Here is a 17764-nt window from a genome sequence, read left to right on the forward strand (position 1 = left end):
GTTTTCAGGAGACTGGAAGCAGAATGCTCAGCTCAGCTCTTACGGCTTTGCTCAATCGCAGCTATTTGGTGATCGCACCAATAGCTTATTTCCTAGATAGCTCTGTAATATAAACTGTAAGAGGACTGAACGTACATATTTCCATGGTACTGACCGTGTATTCATTGAAACTAAGACATTAATAATTCTTCACCTTATTTGAACCTAGCTAGAGCCTGCAAGTAACTATGTGGTAGCCAAGGACTATAGCTTGGAAGGGACTAAACAGTAAATGCTGCAACCTTGTTAAATCATGAAAAATTTATTTTCATTACATATACATGAAGGTAAAAGATTTCAGTCAATAGTGTTTTGAACAAGCATTTCTGACATGAGCCTGTTAGTGTAGCTAGGCTGAAACTTAATGCAAAGTTAGTGTTTTGCCTTTATTTAGTAATTCACTTTTAGTGTGTATATACAGAATTCATTTTCCTGTTAGAATACCAGAGACAGTAATATCGCAACATTTACATTCCTCATATAAAATGGAGTAATGTACATTTTCAGCTTGGTGTAGATACATAAATATGTACAAAATAAACATTATTGTAATTAACATATTCAGACCAGTTATTATTTAGCAACATCAAAAGCAGATGCACATAGATTTAAGTGAAAATGGTGAAAAACACCTTCATGACATTAGTGACCATTGTTTGCATATATGAAGTAGTACAGATAAAGGCTTGTCTTTCAAGCCTTCTGTGGGCATCCAGTAACTTTAGTAAAAAACCAAAACTAATTGAGAAGCATAAGATAATTATATATATATGTGTGTCATGATCAGATGGTTTACTAGGGTCCATCTTGATCACAAAAGGATAACAATGTAAAACATACACATTTGTTCAGAGCATAAAATATTGCACAAAAGCAATTTCTTTTGAGGAAAATAATTCCTGTGTTTGTGAAACAGCAAAAATGCTTCTTACACATTAAAGAAATAATATATTTGTAGTTTCTAAACCAAAGAACATTCAGTAATACTGTCAAAACTGTCATCCATCAACTTCTTCCCAGCCTATTTTATGGCAATGGTATGTCATTAGCAAGATTTGGCAAAGAGAGAAGGCAGATAGACAGTACATGTATATATTAATCATAGGCCAGACCAAATCCAATAGTTACCTAAATCAACTGCTGGATGGTTTCAGTTCCCTCACAGTTTCAGCCTTAAAGAAATATGGAAGTCTTCAGTGCTAGTCACAGTGATAATCACACAGTAGTAGAGTAAGATTCCATTCTTCTTTGCTTAGAAACCATCTTGTCTGAATTTCCAGTCTGAAGGGCACTTTCCTCTGTATCACTGTCACTACTGTCTACAAGTGTGTGATCCAAAGACATCTGACCAGTCCTCCTGGGAAGATGAAAGTTCACCCCACTCTCCTGTATGGAGTTAGCTATAAAATCTTCATCAGAAGAATGAAATGATTCGTCATCTCCTGTGAAATGGTTGACAATGTGAATCCCATCAAAAGTGGGTTGGTCTGAGAAGTTTCTCTGGCCTTTTAGACATTTGATCTGTTAGAAAAAGTGGAAGTTGACAGTTAATTAGAGCTCAAGAGTCCAGCAATAAAAAAACCCAAGCAACAAAAACCAAACAAAACAAACAAACAAACAAACAAACAAAAAGTGCTTTTTCATGAAATGCCTCACTGAACTCTTACTGGATAAAATGAAAGATGTAAAAGTAGCACATTTGATGATCACTTTGAGTATTACAGTTTTAAGGCTTATTAATCAAGGCACTTAGAATCAGTCATGAGAGATTCCTCTTTCACTGCATCTTTAATATCCCCAGAAGGATGGTTTCTGTTTTCTAGAGTGGCCTATTTGTTTTGACAGCACTTTCAGACTTAACATTTTACTTTTACAGCTCCATTCATTCTTGTATTGCCTGATTTCTTACTTAAGAAACACCCCCCTTGAAAGAACAGGGTCCCAAGTGAATATTGCCAGCCTCCTGTAGGCAAAGAAAAAAATCCTGAGAATATGTTTAGTTTGGTCCACATTGTAACCTAATTATCTTATGAGTGTCTTAATTATCTAATTCAGATCCAATGAGATTTCAGATCAAGTAGTATGAGAGAAACATCTCTGTACAGCATAATGAGATTGTAGTTACAATTTTAAGAGAACATCAAACAAGACAAAAGTTATTGTTTGACCACAGACAGAAAACATTTTAATTCAATGTGCAATTCAAATGAGTGATAGAAAATTTCAACCATGCATTCAAGCTACTCAAAACTGAAACCCAAAGCACTAAAGTCTGGCAAGTCCCCTATTAATTTAATGAAAAATAACCAAGTCATAGAAGACATTCTGGAGGTTGCTTGTTTTTGTGGTGTTATGGTTTGTTTCATCTAGAATTTCATTTTTGTTAGCTTTTAGTAGCAAATATCTCAGGGTCAGTTTGACAGTCTAAGAGTATTAAGATAAAAAATCCTGAGCATGCAGATGAACGTTAAAAATGGACTATAGAACCTTCCCAATGGCACTCTAAAAGCTTAAAAAGGAAGACGCACCAAGTACTACTTTGGAAGTGACTTTTTACAGTGAGAGACCTGGAGAATAGAAGGAATAAAATGCTGAAGAGGTTCTTTACCAAAGTCTGTTTGGTGTTTCAGAAATCTGAAGCAATATTCACTTTGATAAATAAGAAGTGCTTGTATGTCCTCAATATGAGATTTTTACCTGTCCATTTGGGGAAGAAGGAATCTCTGTACTTACCATGGGCTTGTGCAGAAGATGAAAATAAAAAAAGGAGTTGAAAAAAGATTACAAGAGTCATAATCATGCTAGAAGCCATTAAATTGCATGTTAGCATGTAAAAACTCCAGCTTTTGATGTTACAGCAAAAAAAAATCCCTGTTAGGAATATGAGTACATGATGTAGCTCTAAACCTTTGTTGTTACTATTGTTGTTGTTGTTAACATTAGTTTTTTGCATTTTCTTCACATACACAAAGGCTGCTGTTGTTTCATGAGGACTTTGTATAAAGACAGGCAAAACAGAGCTCCACACTTGTACAGCTTAACTCATGATGCAAGCAAAATCAGTTTATAACAAATATAAATATATTTGCAATAGATCATTTTTACTAGGTTATATACCTAGATGCAGAAAGCCTGGTACAGACATTCTTGTGCTATTTAGAATTATTATTCCTGAAAATATCCTGCAATATGATCAGATTAGCTACCACATGAATTTTCCAAAACAGCTATCAATTTTAGTCACTAAGAAAATAAAACATAGAAACCCAACAATTTCTGTCCACCCTCACCACAGGAAAAAAAAAAAAAAGAACTGCTGTACAAGTGACTACAAACTTCATATTAGAGGGAGAAATTATATGCTTTTAGGTCTGTACCGTTAAGCCATTGGTTCACCTGAAATTATAAAGCTGATACTCAGTGTTAGTTGTTTTGAACACTCAGAAAGCCAAGCCAATGACCTCAAATGTTTTGCTGAAGACTTAAACGAGATACCTTTAGATGAAGTTATTTAGGTAACATGACAAAATCATGGTTTCACAGTTTTAGGCAGCAACCTTTCCAAATGGGAGTCTGTGGAAAATGCTGTTGGTGAAAATAATCATGAATAGACAGAGTCTTTGTCAGTTCCTAAAGGGAGTCTCAGAAAACACTGTGTTATCTTTGTGTATCCTTTCATTAGAATAAAAAAATCTCTGACTTTCCAGAAGCTTTTGATCTGCAGCTTTACACTTGCCTGCCTTTTTTTCTTAAGCACTCCTTGTGTGCAAGGGGAAACAGACTGCTGTGAAGAAATAATGAATATACTGCAGAGAATGCACGCTACACATCTGTCAATGGTCATAGAACCCCAGAACTTCTGTCTGCTTCAGAAATGGCCACCTTGGCCAGAACACTGTGGCACAAACCTCGTTTGTATTATGGGGATCAACAGGCTGGAGAGCAACACTGCTGAAGAGGACAAAAGGGGCCTGATACAGGAGGCTAAGCTCGAATCCGCACTGTCCCTGGGCAGTGAAGGCTAACAGCGCACTAGGCTGCACTGACAAGGGCAAGTGTACTGTCGTAGCTGAAGATTGTTCAGGGGTCCTTCAACCTAATAATCATTCAGGAGCATTTCTGAAGGAGCTTGATTGTTTGGCATTTTTATTGCAACAGGAAGGCTTTGTATAGCTTCTCGAAGCACTTAAAACAACTTGCAGACAGCCTGCACTCCAGTGCAACTAAATACCAGTGGCCAGTGTCAGCATAAAGCTCTAAAATGAAGGTTTCCTAAAATGAGGTTTTATACTCTCACATAACCTTACAGTGAAGCAAGTGAGGCTCTACACGTCTAAAAGAAAAAGCAGTATCTTTTTTCAGGAGAGGAACATTACTGTCCTATTGTCTCAGGACAGCGCTCCATCAGCCTAATATGGTGCCTCCAACAGTGACAACAGGACGTTCATATTACCAAGCATTCATTCACTTGTCCCAAAGCTGTTGTAGCAAATATGAGTGAAATCTTTTTCTAGCTGCTTCTGCATACATTTATAGACCAGCCGTCCATGACTGATTATATAATTTGCTGTCTACCTCTCTATCTTCCTGTGGCAGTAAATTCCATAAATTCCTTTATTTGTTTTAAACTAATCTACTTGTTTTAGTAACTGCCCCCAAATTCTAACAATGCAGAAACAAGTGGTGAAAAGCAGTTCTGTGGTCATTATTCTGAAACTTACATCGAAGTACCTTCTTCAGCTTTCTCTCTAGAGCAGATGAGTTCCAATCCATTTTAGCCTCCCAGAACAGGCAGTAATCAAGACAACCAACATTCAGTTCCCTTTTACTTCCCTACAGAGCTTCTTTAAACTCTCTACATCCATCTAGATACCAAGTGGCAAAACTCCCTTTATTTGGTTTTTAATATACTTCCTATTAATGCCCGGTGTTGCCTTGTCTGATTTGGCTGGTGCTGCATGCTAAGCCAGTGTCAGAGGACTCAATACCAAGTGAAAACGTCTTTCCTGATTTGTAACTACCAATTCTGTGTTTGTCATTGTGTTGGTATGGCTTAGATTTTGCAATAGATGAATAATCACCTTATTCACATTGAAATTAAATTGTCAGCTTTTTAAGAGAGACTTGAGATTCTTGCTATCAGTGTTTCATTTGAACTTGGAAAAAGAGCTTAAGATAGTAACGAAAGCATTAGGCCAAGATCTTGCCATTCATCTAGCCAAGCATATCAAGACAACAGGAAATGCAACTAAGGGCTTGGAATGCAGGATGTGTGGACACAACCCCAACACTCCCCCCATACCCTAGTTCTACTCTGTACTTATCCCTGAAGGAACTACAGCCACATTGAGCAAAGTATGGATTTGCACCCCAAGGTCTTTTGGTTTCTGTTCTCTTTTGTACAGTCGATACTGGTTAAAGGCTTTCAGTTTGGGGTCTGGCCTTCCTTCATGTAAAGGGAACTAGATCTGTCACTCCAACAAGTAACATTTAAAGGAACCTGTTTCTTACTGCTTCAGTTTTGCAAGAATCTCAAATCTGATCACATCTGCTGAAAAAAAAAAGCAACCAATAAGAAAACAGGTCTGGTAAACCCCATGTGCTTTGCTTTTAATTCTCAAATCCAGGTCATATTGTCTAGATGACTGCAGCTTCAACCCAGTTTTCACTGCAGCACATTCACATGGTGTTTAGGACATTTCAAAGGTTAATAACATTATGTGATCAAAATACATATCATCATTATCCCTTCAAAAGCCAGCTGGATCAAGAGCAAAATCTTTATGCGTGCATTTTTATACCTTCTTATGTCTAAAGAATTCAGCATTTTAAAGACAAACTGTATGTCTACTGGCCAACATACGGAAATACTTAACTTTACATACTCTTAACAGGTAACGCTGTATTTCCACAAATATAGAAGAGCTGAAAAAAGGTTACCAATCAGATCCTTGAACCTTAGAATAAACTTTCTTACCTGATGCTGACTGCCTCATCAAGCCAGGCATGAAGGAGAAACAGTAAAGAGAAATTTAGAAGTTTTAAACAATTCAAAAGGTGTTCTACATTAAATCATAGAATCAAGTTTGAAGGGTGATAGTCAGTTGCAAGCAAGTTATATTTCTAAGTCCCTTTGGTTTTTTGGAGTAAGGAACATAGGTTAAACTTTCAAGTGGGACTTTGTGAAAGAGTTTGACTTAAGCTCTGGGAGACATTTTTGTGTTAAAACCTGTGAGGTTTTAAGCTAGGAGTTCAGCAGTGAAAAGTCAAACTAAAATGCTACTGTGTGCTCCCTTTAAAAAGCTTCAGTAACTACTTCTTGAAATTTACTCAATTTCAAAGTAGTAAAGAAAGGTTTTAACAAAGCTTGCCAATAAATATTAGATCTAGTCACAGTAGTAAGATAACAAAGAAATACACAAGTGAGATGGAAATACGACCACTGCCTTGAGTGAATAAAATTGGTTTAGGCAGAAGACACTATGTCAATTTAAACGCTTATTTAAAGAATAAAGATCCTGATTTCTCAGTGCTTTTACTCATAAGAAGAAGACTCTAAAAATCAGAGTTCCCTCTTTATTTGTTCCAACCTTAGTAACAGTTGAAACTCTTCATAAGATTTCCTACTTAAAACCCAAACATGATTCAAAGGAAAACTAGAATGTTGCTGAAAATACGATCTAACCACATTTAGCTGAAGAAACAAGTCATAAGGATTTTCAAATACCTTTTCTATAATTCAGAAAAACACTGTCAACTTGGCACCATGAAAATAGAGATTTAGAAAATTACAAGCCAATAAAAAAATATCAGTTACGATCTCTAAAATTATAATCACATTTAACATGAATAAAAGCAAATTAATTTGAGTTCTTAAAAATTCCTGAGACTGTCCACAGCATCTAATGGGATCCCTTATCAAACTCAACAGCTAGCTAGTGATGACTCTCCCATTGGAATGAGTTGACTCCAGTTTAAGGCATACAGTAGTGCACTATCACTCCTTTTAAAACACTCCCACTAACTCCTTTTGGAAAAATGCTTATCACAGCAAATCAAGTAATTGGAGCACCTCCATTGTAATTAGTGGGAAATATGTTGCCATTAAGGACACAAATATCAGTCCAGACAAATATTACATCCAGCAGGTATTACAATGCAGAAGCCATTCTTCGCCTCTACTCAGCACCGGTTAGGCTGCACTTCAAGTGCTGTTTTCAGACCTGGGCACCTCCATTTAGGAGGGATATTGAGTTGCTCAGACATGTCCAGAGAAGGGCAACAAGGCTGGTGCAAGGTCTGGAAGGCAAACCCTACGGGGAACAGTTATGGGCACTGGGGTTGTTAAGCCTGGGCAGGAAGAGGCTCAGGGGAAACCTTATCGCTCTCTATGACTCCCTGAAAGGAGGTTATAACAAGATAGAGGGTCTTCTCCCAGGCAAACAGCAACAGGACAAGAGGACAAAGCTTAAGCCGTGCCAGGAGAAATTCAGGCTGCACATTAGGAAAAAATTCTTCATAGAGAGTGGGCATTGGAATGGGGTGCCCAGGGAGGTGACAGAGTCACTGTCCCTGGAGGTGTTTAAGACTGGATGTGGTACTTAGTACCATGGTCTAGTTGATAAGGTGGGTTTAGGGCATGGGTTGGACTTGGTGATCTCAAAGGTCTTTTTCAACTTAGTTAATTCTGTGATTCAATGATTTTTGGAGTTTTTAAATGGATTCAATCTAATAAGAGCTGCAGTATCATTTATCCACTTCTTCAAGCAATTGCAGCAAAAAACCCTTGAAATTGACAACAGTAGCAAATCAGAAATCAGAGCAAGCAGTAAACTCCAGGCTGGATAACCCTACTGTGGGTCCAAGCCAGAACAGTGGTGAATGACAAATACCTGAACAGACCTAGGCTCCTTTTTCTAGCTGTGCCAGTATGGCTGCTATTCTTAAAAGTTAAAAAACTCAGAGAGTCTCTGGACTACTTTTTTTTTTTTTCATCTATAGCAGGCTTAAAAGCAAGAGTCATGAGGTACTACAACATAACTTGAATCTGCCCCACTCATCAATAGCTCTTTGGAAACCAACATTACGTATGCAATTAATTACTAAAGTCTCCTGTTTAAGGAAACTATTACCTTTTTTTTTTTAACTCATACTTTTAAAAGGATGACCAACCTGAAATATTGATCTTAAATGAACTTTGCTGACCATGCCACTAAAAATAGATAAAACCCCTCCAGTGCACTGTAAGTGAAAAGCAAAAGAGCAGCAGAGAATTTCCAAGACTGAGTAATTTCAGGCTTTGGGGGTTTTTTAACAGCATTTAAATATTTGGCCTCTGTTTTAAATGCCAGCTTCTGTAAGTCACATTCAATCTAGGAGTAATACAAAATCTCTACAGCTGTCAGGAAGCTTAAATAAAATCTATGGAACAATTTTAATGCAATAAAAACCCCTCATCTCCAGTTGTCCACCTGTTTATTTCATACTGCTCTGATTGTACTCTTAAATTCCTTGACTTAAGTTTTTATATAGAAAGTGGCTTTTTTCAACATTATCATTTTGAGAGTACTTGAGCTAAAATGAAATATGTTAAATTAAATGTATGATGTAGATCAGTTTTACCATAGACGAGTCTGCTGCATTGTAAACGTGACAAAGATAAAAACCAGCAACAAGTGTTCAGACCAGAAGGTTTCCAGTGAATCAGAACAGGAAACCAATAAAGCAATCAATGGGAGGTCATGACTTTTTGATCACTGCACTATATGGTTGAAGTATCAGGTTTTGATCTAGTGCAGTGTAATCAAGTTAAACTTTGAAGTTAGGTATCAAATATACAGTGAAATAGAAACAGTGTTGAAGAATACCCAACTTTAATGCTATTTTGAAAACTCATCAGTATTTGGTAACTGTGTCAGGTTTTATTTCTTGAGGGAATTTTTCCAAGAGCTGACAGGTTTGTTGCGGTGAGACTGTGTGCAATTCCAAAGAAAGTTCCAGGATGACAGGCCTAGGGATTTTCCTTCTGCCTACTAGCTAGATATTTATAGAAAGTTCCCAGAAACTTTTTCTACAAGAAGCTCTAATGGAAGTGAGGACACAGCAAAAGTATTTTAAAACAGCACACAATATACAGCAATTATTACATTCAAGAAAACACCTAAATCTCAATGCTCCTTCTCCCTGTCGTATGCATCTATAAATACAAACGTTACTGAAACCTCAAGCATTAACTAGAATGTACCGGCTGATATAGACTGAAAATGCACCCATTACAGGCAACAGTTACAGGAAATGAGCATTTCACACTTTTACTCTGTCCTTTAAAAGCAGGACTTAAACTCAGCATTTTTAAATGGACTAAGTAACATTTTTGCCCCGATAGCAGAAACTACTTTCATCTCTGCTGGCTGCCACTCACATTGATAAAAGAATTTTAGGAGGTGTTTCCACCACATTTCCACTGTTTGCCCCGCTTATATTCAGATAAGCATACTTATTACAAACTCATATACAGCAATCTTCTCCCGAGCTTATTTTCTCCCATAGCTGGCACCTGAATATAGGTGCTAACACACAATTTTTGAGAGGAACAACCACTGAGATAAACAAGGAGAACCTCAATTCCTCCATTTTTCAATCCCCAAAACTTGATTTATAGGCAGAAAAAACATGACAGACCCTGACATCGCTGTAATCAGTAAAGCAGACAGGCCACACAGCTTCAACAATCAAAAACATTATAATGCCATGATAATGAAATAACTTTAATTAGTTTACTTGCTTTGGCAATCCACACAAAATCTAAAGAACACCGTGTAATTAATTATAGCTAGCTATATTAATCTCTAATGCTGCAATCAAGAACTATTACATTACTCAGCAAGACAGATCTGGAGCTGTGATGTGTAGATTACAGTCAGGAAAATAAAAAAAGGGGAAATGTTTATAAAAACAGCAATCACCAGTCTTCATTTATTTTAGCACTGAATTCAATCTGTCACTAGTGGCAGTGAAACAGTTAAGATTCGTGCCAAAAATCATTGCCCTGATACACGTAAACAAAGTCATACCTGTTCCATTTAAGGACAGACTACATCACTGTTCTGGTTACACAGATCGCATTTAGAGGTTTCCTTCACCCTCACAGGAGATGGAAAATATTTTGTTGATGGTGTTACGGGGGGGAAGGGAGAGGAATCAACCTTATCTGACGCAAAGATGACGACTCATGGAATGAAGCACCATCATTATGGAATCAATACTGTTATTTTGGGCAAGTGTAACATGTCTGTGTTAATTACACTGTGACCACTCAAAGTTAATTGTCACAAAATATACAGGGATTCCATTGTACCTTCCATCTGCCTGTAGATTGCTTATTTAGCAAGATAGTTTCTAAAGATAGTTGCTTTATTAAGGGCAACTAAATTCCGGATAATTAAGTCTCGCATTCAGTTCAGTAATAAATCTGGGTATTATCAAGCCAGTGTAACATCTGACTCTTTTAAGGACAAGCTGAGTTAAAGGAATAAAGCAATTCACTTTTCTAAAGTATAGAGTATATATTTAACTATCCTGTGTAGACAAAGCTGCTACATTAGATTGGTTGTTTGCAAACCACATGACCTCACAAACGCTATCTTATCACATCACAGGTTCCTCAGACTGACCACAACCACTTAAATCAGACTTTGCCAGCACAGAAGTTCTGTAACTTTGACACATACTAGTAAAGCAACTACATTTTTAGCTGTCTTTGAAAGAGCTTTACTTGTGGGGAGGGAAAAATCTGATCATCTCTTGTCCAACTGTTCTTGCAAGATACGGTAAAAGAAAAGCACATGATTTATTGTACTATAAACTTCCACCACAAGCTGAAATGCTTACTTTGTAAATCTGAGGGCTAACATATTTCCTTTCAGGGACAACATTTCTTATCAAGTAAGAAAACATTTATAGAGTCACGTATTTTGAAGGCATTTGTCTAGTAAAAAAAGCTATTAGAAGATGTCAATGTGACTCTAGTCTGTATTGAGAAACAAGTGCTTTACAAGAGTTATTACAAGACTTCGAACCAACATTACTGAGAACTATGTTTTACTGAGAACTAAGAAGGGAAAACAGTTGAAGTAAAAATTGACTAGAATGAATCCCACAAATTAGCTGGTTTTATGAAAGGGAGCAAGTAAAATGACAGTTTCCAAGAGACAAATGTAGTTGTGCTTGTACTATATGAATAAGGAATAGTACACTTCTTCCAGAGGAAATGGGGGGCGGAGGGGGGTGAGGAAATAACTTGGCAAGAGACTGAGTAAAAGAACATTTTATCTAATTGCAAATGTTAGAGAAAGAGGATTTGGGCCTTGCTGGTTTTGCCTTAGTTCTGATGAAAGAAACGTTACCTATTTCTGTTCCTCAGGTACTTAAATGGTGATAAATCTGACCTTCCCTCATTCTCATTTGCACATATGATCTGATCTGCTGCTATCCATCACTAAGTATGTCTTCAGAGAACTGGAAAAAAATTTCTGGTAGGTTTAACTTTAACTAGAATTCACTTTCCCCAGTTACTCCTCATCCCCATTATGCAAAGCTATGTTATTTACTCACTCTGCTTCTGAATGTGGTCTAGTGGTGCATCATATAACAGAATATTTGATTTGGTAAGCATTGAATTTGACTCAATGGAAGACTAATAATAAAATTAACAGATGAAAGGAATAATGCTTCCCACTGGTATCCCATCATCAAGCCCAGATGCAATTTTTATGAGAGAAATAGGAGCTAGGAATGCTGCTAGAAGTGGCCAGCCTATCTTGTGCTACTGCAATGGGCCACAAAAGCAGCATCATAATTTTGTTCTCATCTATGGCCAATGCAGGAATCATCATTTAGCTGCTTGTAAAGATATTTCCTCATCTCTTCAGGGGACAACCTGGATCAATCTGTGCCAGCGCCCAGAACCACTCACTGATTTAAAATTATTAGCTAATATTAAAAAAAAAAATACAAGGAGGAAAGAATTTGACAGCTTTAAAACACAGTTTACCTACCATATAAGTTTATGGTATTTGAGATTAAAGAAACTGTTAGTGTGCATTAATATTTCATTCTGTGTACTATAGTGCATTGAATTTTATTTAGGTATTTAATAGTGTGGCCCATATAGGTGGATTTTTTTTAATCCTTCACACTGATGGGCTATAAGTTCACTTTCCCTTCTCCATTTTAATTTCAGCAGTGAAGGCCTAGAAAGCTAATGTGAGTTGCAAGATGTATCCTTAATTCAGTCATATAACCAATTACTCTGTTGGTCACAACTTATACATTATTTATCCTCAAAGTCATTACTTAAAGTGTCTTGAATTTTATTTACACAAGCAAAATCTTTTAAAAGCATAGTATTTAATCTCCAACTTTTATATCTCTTTTCATTAAGCCAATCTTAAAATGTTAGCTTACCAGGAGCATGATCAGACCAAGAGATAACACCTATATCAGAATCTTACTGACTACATTAGGTTCTTAAAACATAATATCAGATCCGTTCCTAGATAAACTATACATATGTGGAAATGGAAGAGTAGCAAACTAATGCTCACTACATCTTTGAAGTTTTCAGATATTGAAATGGGAAGTACCTTTAAAAACACCCCATTCTTTGCACTGTCAATATGCAAGAATTTAATCTCTAGACTTGCACTTAAAGGTATTATTATAAAGTCTTCTAAATGTCTGTAAATTATTTTGGCAGAACAGTAATGCTCCAGTTATTTGCCATCTTGATCTTTTCCATCAGCCATGCTGAGATATCATTAACTGGACAAGTTGCAGTTTCTAAGTGTTGGACCAGGGTGCCACACTAACATCAGAGTTTTGGTTTTCAGTCAAATATCAAACACATCTGCATAAGATTTGCACATCATCCTGGCTTCTTCTCAAAATATTGCAACTGATTATTTGTCAAGAGAATATCTCATTAGAAAGAAACAGCTAAGAGAAAACTCTATTCTCCCTCTGACACTGGTCAATAGCAGATGCTTCCCCAAAAAAAAAAAAAAGAAAAAGAGAAAAAAAAAAAAAGAGACCACTGCAGCAATCATCTCTTTAAATTCATGGTGGATGGAATAGTCCCTGAAGATGCACAGATGTCATAGTAAAACTGAAAAATGGGCTATCTCCAGGATCCATATTCCTGCTTTCTACGGAAAAAATGTCTTAAGTGAAGGAAACGTTTCTGTATGTTGCTTCATAAAGCTGTCCTCTAACACAGCCAATACACATCCACAATCTCACACTGTAGAGGCTACTTGCTTTTGTACAAGCAACACGTTAGGCAGAATTCAGCTTTTAATATGAAAACTGTCATAAGAGTAAACCAAATCCACATCTGAAATACTATAGTATATAAAGATAAACTGAAATTTTACAGCAAAACAAACACATTAAAGGATTCCAAGAGCAACAAAAATCACTTAACAGTGTGACAAAAGCAAACTTTGTAAAATTTCACGTGAAACAACTTAAGCACTTCAGTCCTAAATCACAAAGTCTGAAAGACTGGAAACCACTTGCTTTTGTCTCCAAAGGTGTCTTGTGGTCTGCCAGTGTAGTTTGTGGGTAGGCACATCAATTCTAATCTTTTGTACCACCCCTGTAATCTAGGTAACACATGCAAGCCTTGCAACATCCAACAGGAAGCAGAAGCAGCTGCTGGGTAATATATATAAAGTGACTGCACATACAGAGAGGTAGTGCATGAAATGCAGAACTTCAGCAGTTTATAAATCATTTAATTCCATTCAGTTTGAATTAAAAGGAAAAGATGGGAAACTATGAACAACCTCCTCCTTGTTTCTCCAGTATGATTTGTGCTTAAAACAGTAACAGCTTGTTCAATAGTCACAGTTTTTCTTAAGCCGTCAAATTTACTTAATGGAAACTTGGAGCAGGCCAAACTTCCAATGAATTCATTTCCACATAGCTTCACAGCTTTCCTTCAGTACTACCTACTTAGTGAGATATTCTCTTGAACAGTAAAAATGCTTCACGGAAGTTGCTTTCACTTAACATTTCTGTAATCGAATCAAAAGCAACTTCTGTGAAATAGTAGCAATCATTGTGCAGCTTGAAAGTATTTAATCACAGTACAAACTTACAGTGTCTGTGTGCTCAAGCCATTTATGTTACATCAGTTAAAACACATGAACTGGTAGGTCAAGTGACAGAATAGACTGATCACTAGACTATTTCTGCTGCGCCAAACACAGAGCAACCAAGCTTCTGTACTTACTGACATGAGTAATAAATGCAGCTTTACAGGAGCTGCAACCTGTTCGGGCTGGACAATGAGAAAGCATTTTAATTTAAAATCCCACTAAGCTAGAAGTCAAGAATACTGCAGAGATAGCTTTAAGAATGGGAGGGAAATGGAAATGGAAGAAGAAAGATGGAAAGATTTCCATTAATGAAAAGAACAAATGGCAATTGAACACAAGATTCTGAAAAGGCAGTGTGTCTAAGGCTAGTACATATTAAAAGCTCTCAAAGAAGTTTATACATCATTACTTCCTGTTTGTGATGATCCTCAACATTTCAGGTTTTCACACTAGTTTCAGCCTTCAACAACGAAGTCATAAGTCACAACCACCTAACAACTTTGTGCCCTATAAATCACAAACTCAGCCAATAAGGAGGAAAGGAAGTGCAGCACTTAATATACATGACTTACCACAGGATTAGCTACTGGCTAACTAGAAATGCTTCAATCTGAATGTCGTTTCATTATGCATCAGCTGTTCTTTGAATACTGATAGGCTGTGTAAAAGATTACAGGACAGCTATCAGTAACTTTCTAGGGTATGAGCATAAAAAAAGGTATGTTCACTAAAGTTCAAAATGCAAGTAAGTAACATTTGATCTACATGTATTTGATTTCTGAGTGAAGTTATGGTTGCACTGAGAATTAATTCACTATTTACATAACATTACAAATTACACTTAATATTTGTATTCTGACCCGTATTTGGTTGTTCCAATCAGTGCAAAGAAAGAGGTGCGTGTAAACAGGTTTAAGAAAATGTGCATAGCACCACAGACTTGTTAAGGTTGGAAAAGGCCTCTACAGAGTTCAACCATCAACGTAACACTGCAGTATTTACCAGTAAAGCAGAAGTTTACAGAAGTCTAGAGTCTAGTAGAGCAGAAGTTGACAACTTCTGGTTGTAATGCACTCAAAGCTCCAAATCTTGTCTGTTTGCTCTCCTGAAGTGTTCATCACTACATGTTTAAGACTTACTCTGAAGCAGTCAATATTCAACTCAGCTTACCATGCTACAGAAATCCTCTGGTTAGATATAAAAGGAATCAGGAGGCAGCTTGTTAGAACAAGCCAAAACTCCAATAATTCCATTTATAGTTATTTTACTATATTTGAATGCTTGTTGCACCTGTGCCACAGCAAACTCCCACCCCTAACCCACCTTTAAGTGAACAATTCAGCTTTAGGCACTGGGCAGTAATAGTGACTCTCTTCTGTCCTCATTGGTGTTCCTCAGTGATACTCCAGATTTGCCCTGTGCCTGGCTACTAGCCTGGCTTGCAAACACTGATGGAACAGTAGACCTTTCACAAGAACTCTGCAATTAGGAAGACTCATGCTGTTGCCACAACTTGGCACCATCACATCTGACAGATGACATCACAAAGTAGAATTAAGGTATGTAGCTGCTCCAGGCTCCACTGACACAAATATTTACATTCACACTGCTGGCCAAAGGCATGAAATAATATTGATCCAAAGGCCAGAATATGGACTTAGTTTGCAGTTACTTGTATTCAATGTAGGATTTGGTCATTATTTTGTTCCATCCTTCAGATGAAGAATCTGCAACTTTTCTGGTGTAAAAATCTGTAAAAATGCAGTGCTGGAGAGGAAAAAAGTTAAATAAGCAGAATCAACATTAATGGCCATGCCAAGACATTTCATCTTGTTTCACACATATCCATCCCACACCTACCTTAAATTATAACTTTTGCTTTAATTAACATTTGCATTTATGTGCAGTTTAAAGTTACACAATTACAATATATTAGAAGGTAACCATACAGTCACCAAGACCTCTGTTCCTTTTCCAGTGCCTTTTACATGCTAACCAGTTGGGAGATTGTGGTCAGCATGTCACATACACCATCACCCTATCTTCAGGAAGATGCATTTGCAAATGTGTAACGTTTCTTTTAGCTTTTGCAGAAGTAGAATCAGAAAGCAGCTAGCCAGAAACAAAGAACATGGTCATTAATGGATGTATGCATGAAGACACTTCAGTGCAGATTTAAGGAAGTTGTTTATTTAACTGGCATTGACTGAATTATACTTCTTCTAACATTTAGCAGTTGAGAGCAAACATTTTTGCCTCTTCCTGTTGCCATTTTCTTCAGATTTTGCTTTTTGAGGAAACACTGCAGGAAACACTGCTTTCCCTCCTAAGATTTTATTTAAAAACTAGACAAATAGATAGGTAACAGTAAGGGGGAAAGGGAAAAAGAAGTCATTAATAAACAAAGACTTCCAGGCTTGAATAAAGTCTGTGTAAAGAAACATGCAGAATACTGCCAATGTAGCACACATCTATTACATACAGAGTTTCGTAAAATCATAGAATGACTAAAGTCAGAAAAGATCTGTAAAATCCTCAAGTCAAACCATTTCTTCTTACTGTTCCTATATATCCTAGAATGATTTCCTTCCTATAGTGTTTATCTAGTTTGGAAACTAAAAATATAGCCACCACAAAGCATATATCTGGAAGAGGAGCACTCTTCTACATGGAATTACTCAAACTCTGCTGTTGTTGAAATTCATGTTCTCCATAGCATTTCCTTTCAGTCAAATTGAAATGCTGATAAAGATTTGACTAGACTGAACTGTTTAGGAAATCACTGGTATTACTTAGAATTATCGTTATTCTGTGAGCTTATGAATCTCATCTTCTTTCCAACCCGTTCACATTAACTTTTATACATTAAAGATGCACAATATTGCCTTCATTCATGATAATTCAGCTGCTCAGCCAGGCATATAACAAATGACTGTACAGAGAAAACCATGCAACAGCTTTCCAAAAGTAATTCTACTTTTCCCCCAAAGCAGTGTTTCTTACCTTTTAAGCCTACAGTAAGCAGAGGAAAAAGTCAGTACAGTGCCTTATTTTGTTCATAATGCAAAAATACACTGAATAACTGGATTTCTGGGCATTCTTCAAGCAAGCAGCAAAGAAAACTAATTAGGGTGTTTTAATGGAGAAAGCCATGTTATTGATTTTTAAATCTGTTTTTAAGTGAGCTTAATGATTGGTAAAGGTGCTGGACTGATGGCCCTAGAGACTATCCTCCATCTATAGCATAGTGATCTATAGCATAGACAACATTCCAAGATCCTGAACTGTGTTATAAGTCTCAAGGGATTGATCCTAAAAGCTTGTATCTACTCAGATTATTATGAAAACACTATCTACACTTAAAGAAAGGATGTGTTTATTTAATAAAAGCAAAAAGGCAACAAACAATTAGATTGAATTGCTCTACAGTTCTATGCATTTAAGCAAAACTCAGAGCTGTGTGTGAAAAGAGTAGAAAGAGACTCTACAAAGTTGACCAGGCTTTTTGCACACAATGGAGTATTAGGTAAAGACATTTCTTCACAATGCAGCATGAACTGAAA

General features: G+C 36.7%; 1 protein-coding gene across 5 annotated transcripts in view; it reads right to left on the minus strand.

Annotated features, from left to right (window-relative positions):
* Positions 1-282: 282 nt before the first annotated feature.
* The window catches only part of EVI5 (ecotropic viral integration site 5), a 71124-nt gene continuing 53642 nt past the window's right edge, over positions 283-17764 (minus strand). For all 5 annotated transcript variants that reach the window (XM_040072588.2, XM_040072587.2, XM_040072584.2 and 2 more), the window contains one exon: positions 283-1560. In XM_040072588.2, the coding sequence (XP_039928522.1) occupies positions 1255-1560 (306 nt within the window). In that variant the 3' untranslated portion in view covers positions 283-1254. The remainder of the gene's footprint in view (positions 1561-17764) is intronic.

Source organism: Hirundo rustica, chromosome 9, assembly GCF_015227805.2.
Source record: "Hirundo rustica isolate bHirRus1 chromosome 9, bHirRus1.pri.v3, whole genome shotgun sequence".
Taxonomy (NCBI): domain Eukaryota; kingdom Metazoa; phylum Chordata; class Aves; order Passeriformes; family Hirundinidae; genus Hirundo; species Hirundo rustica.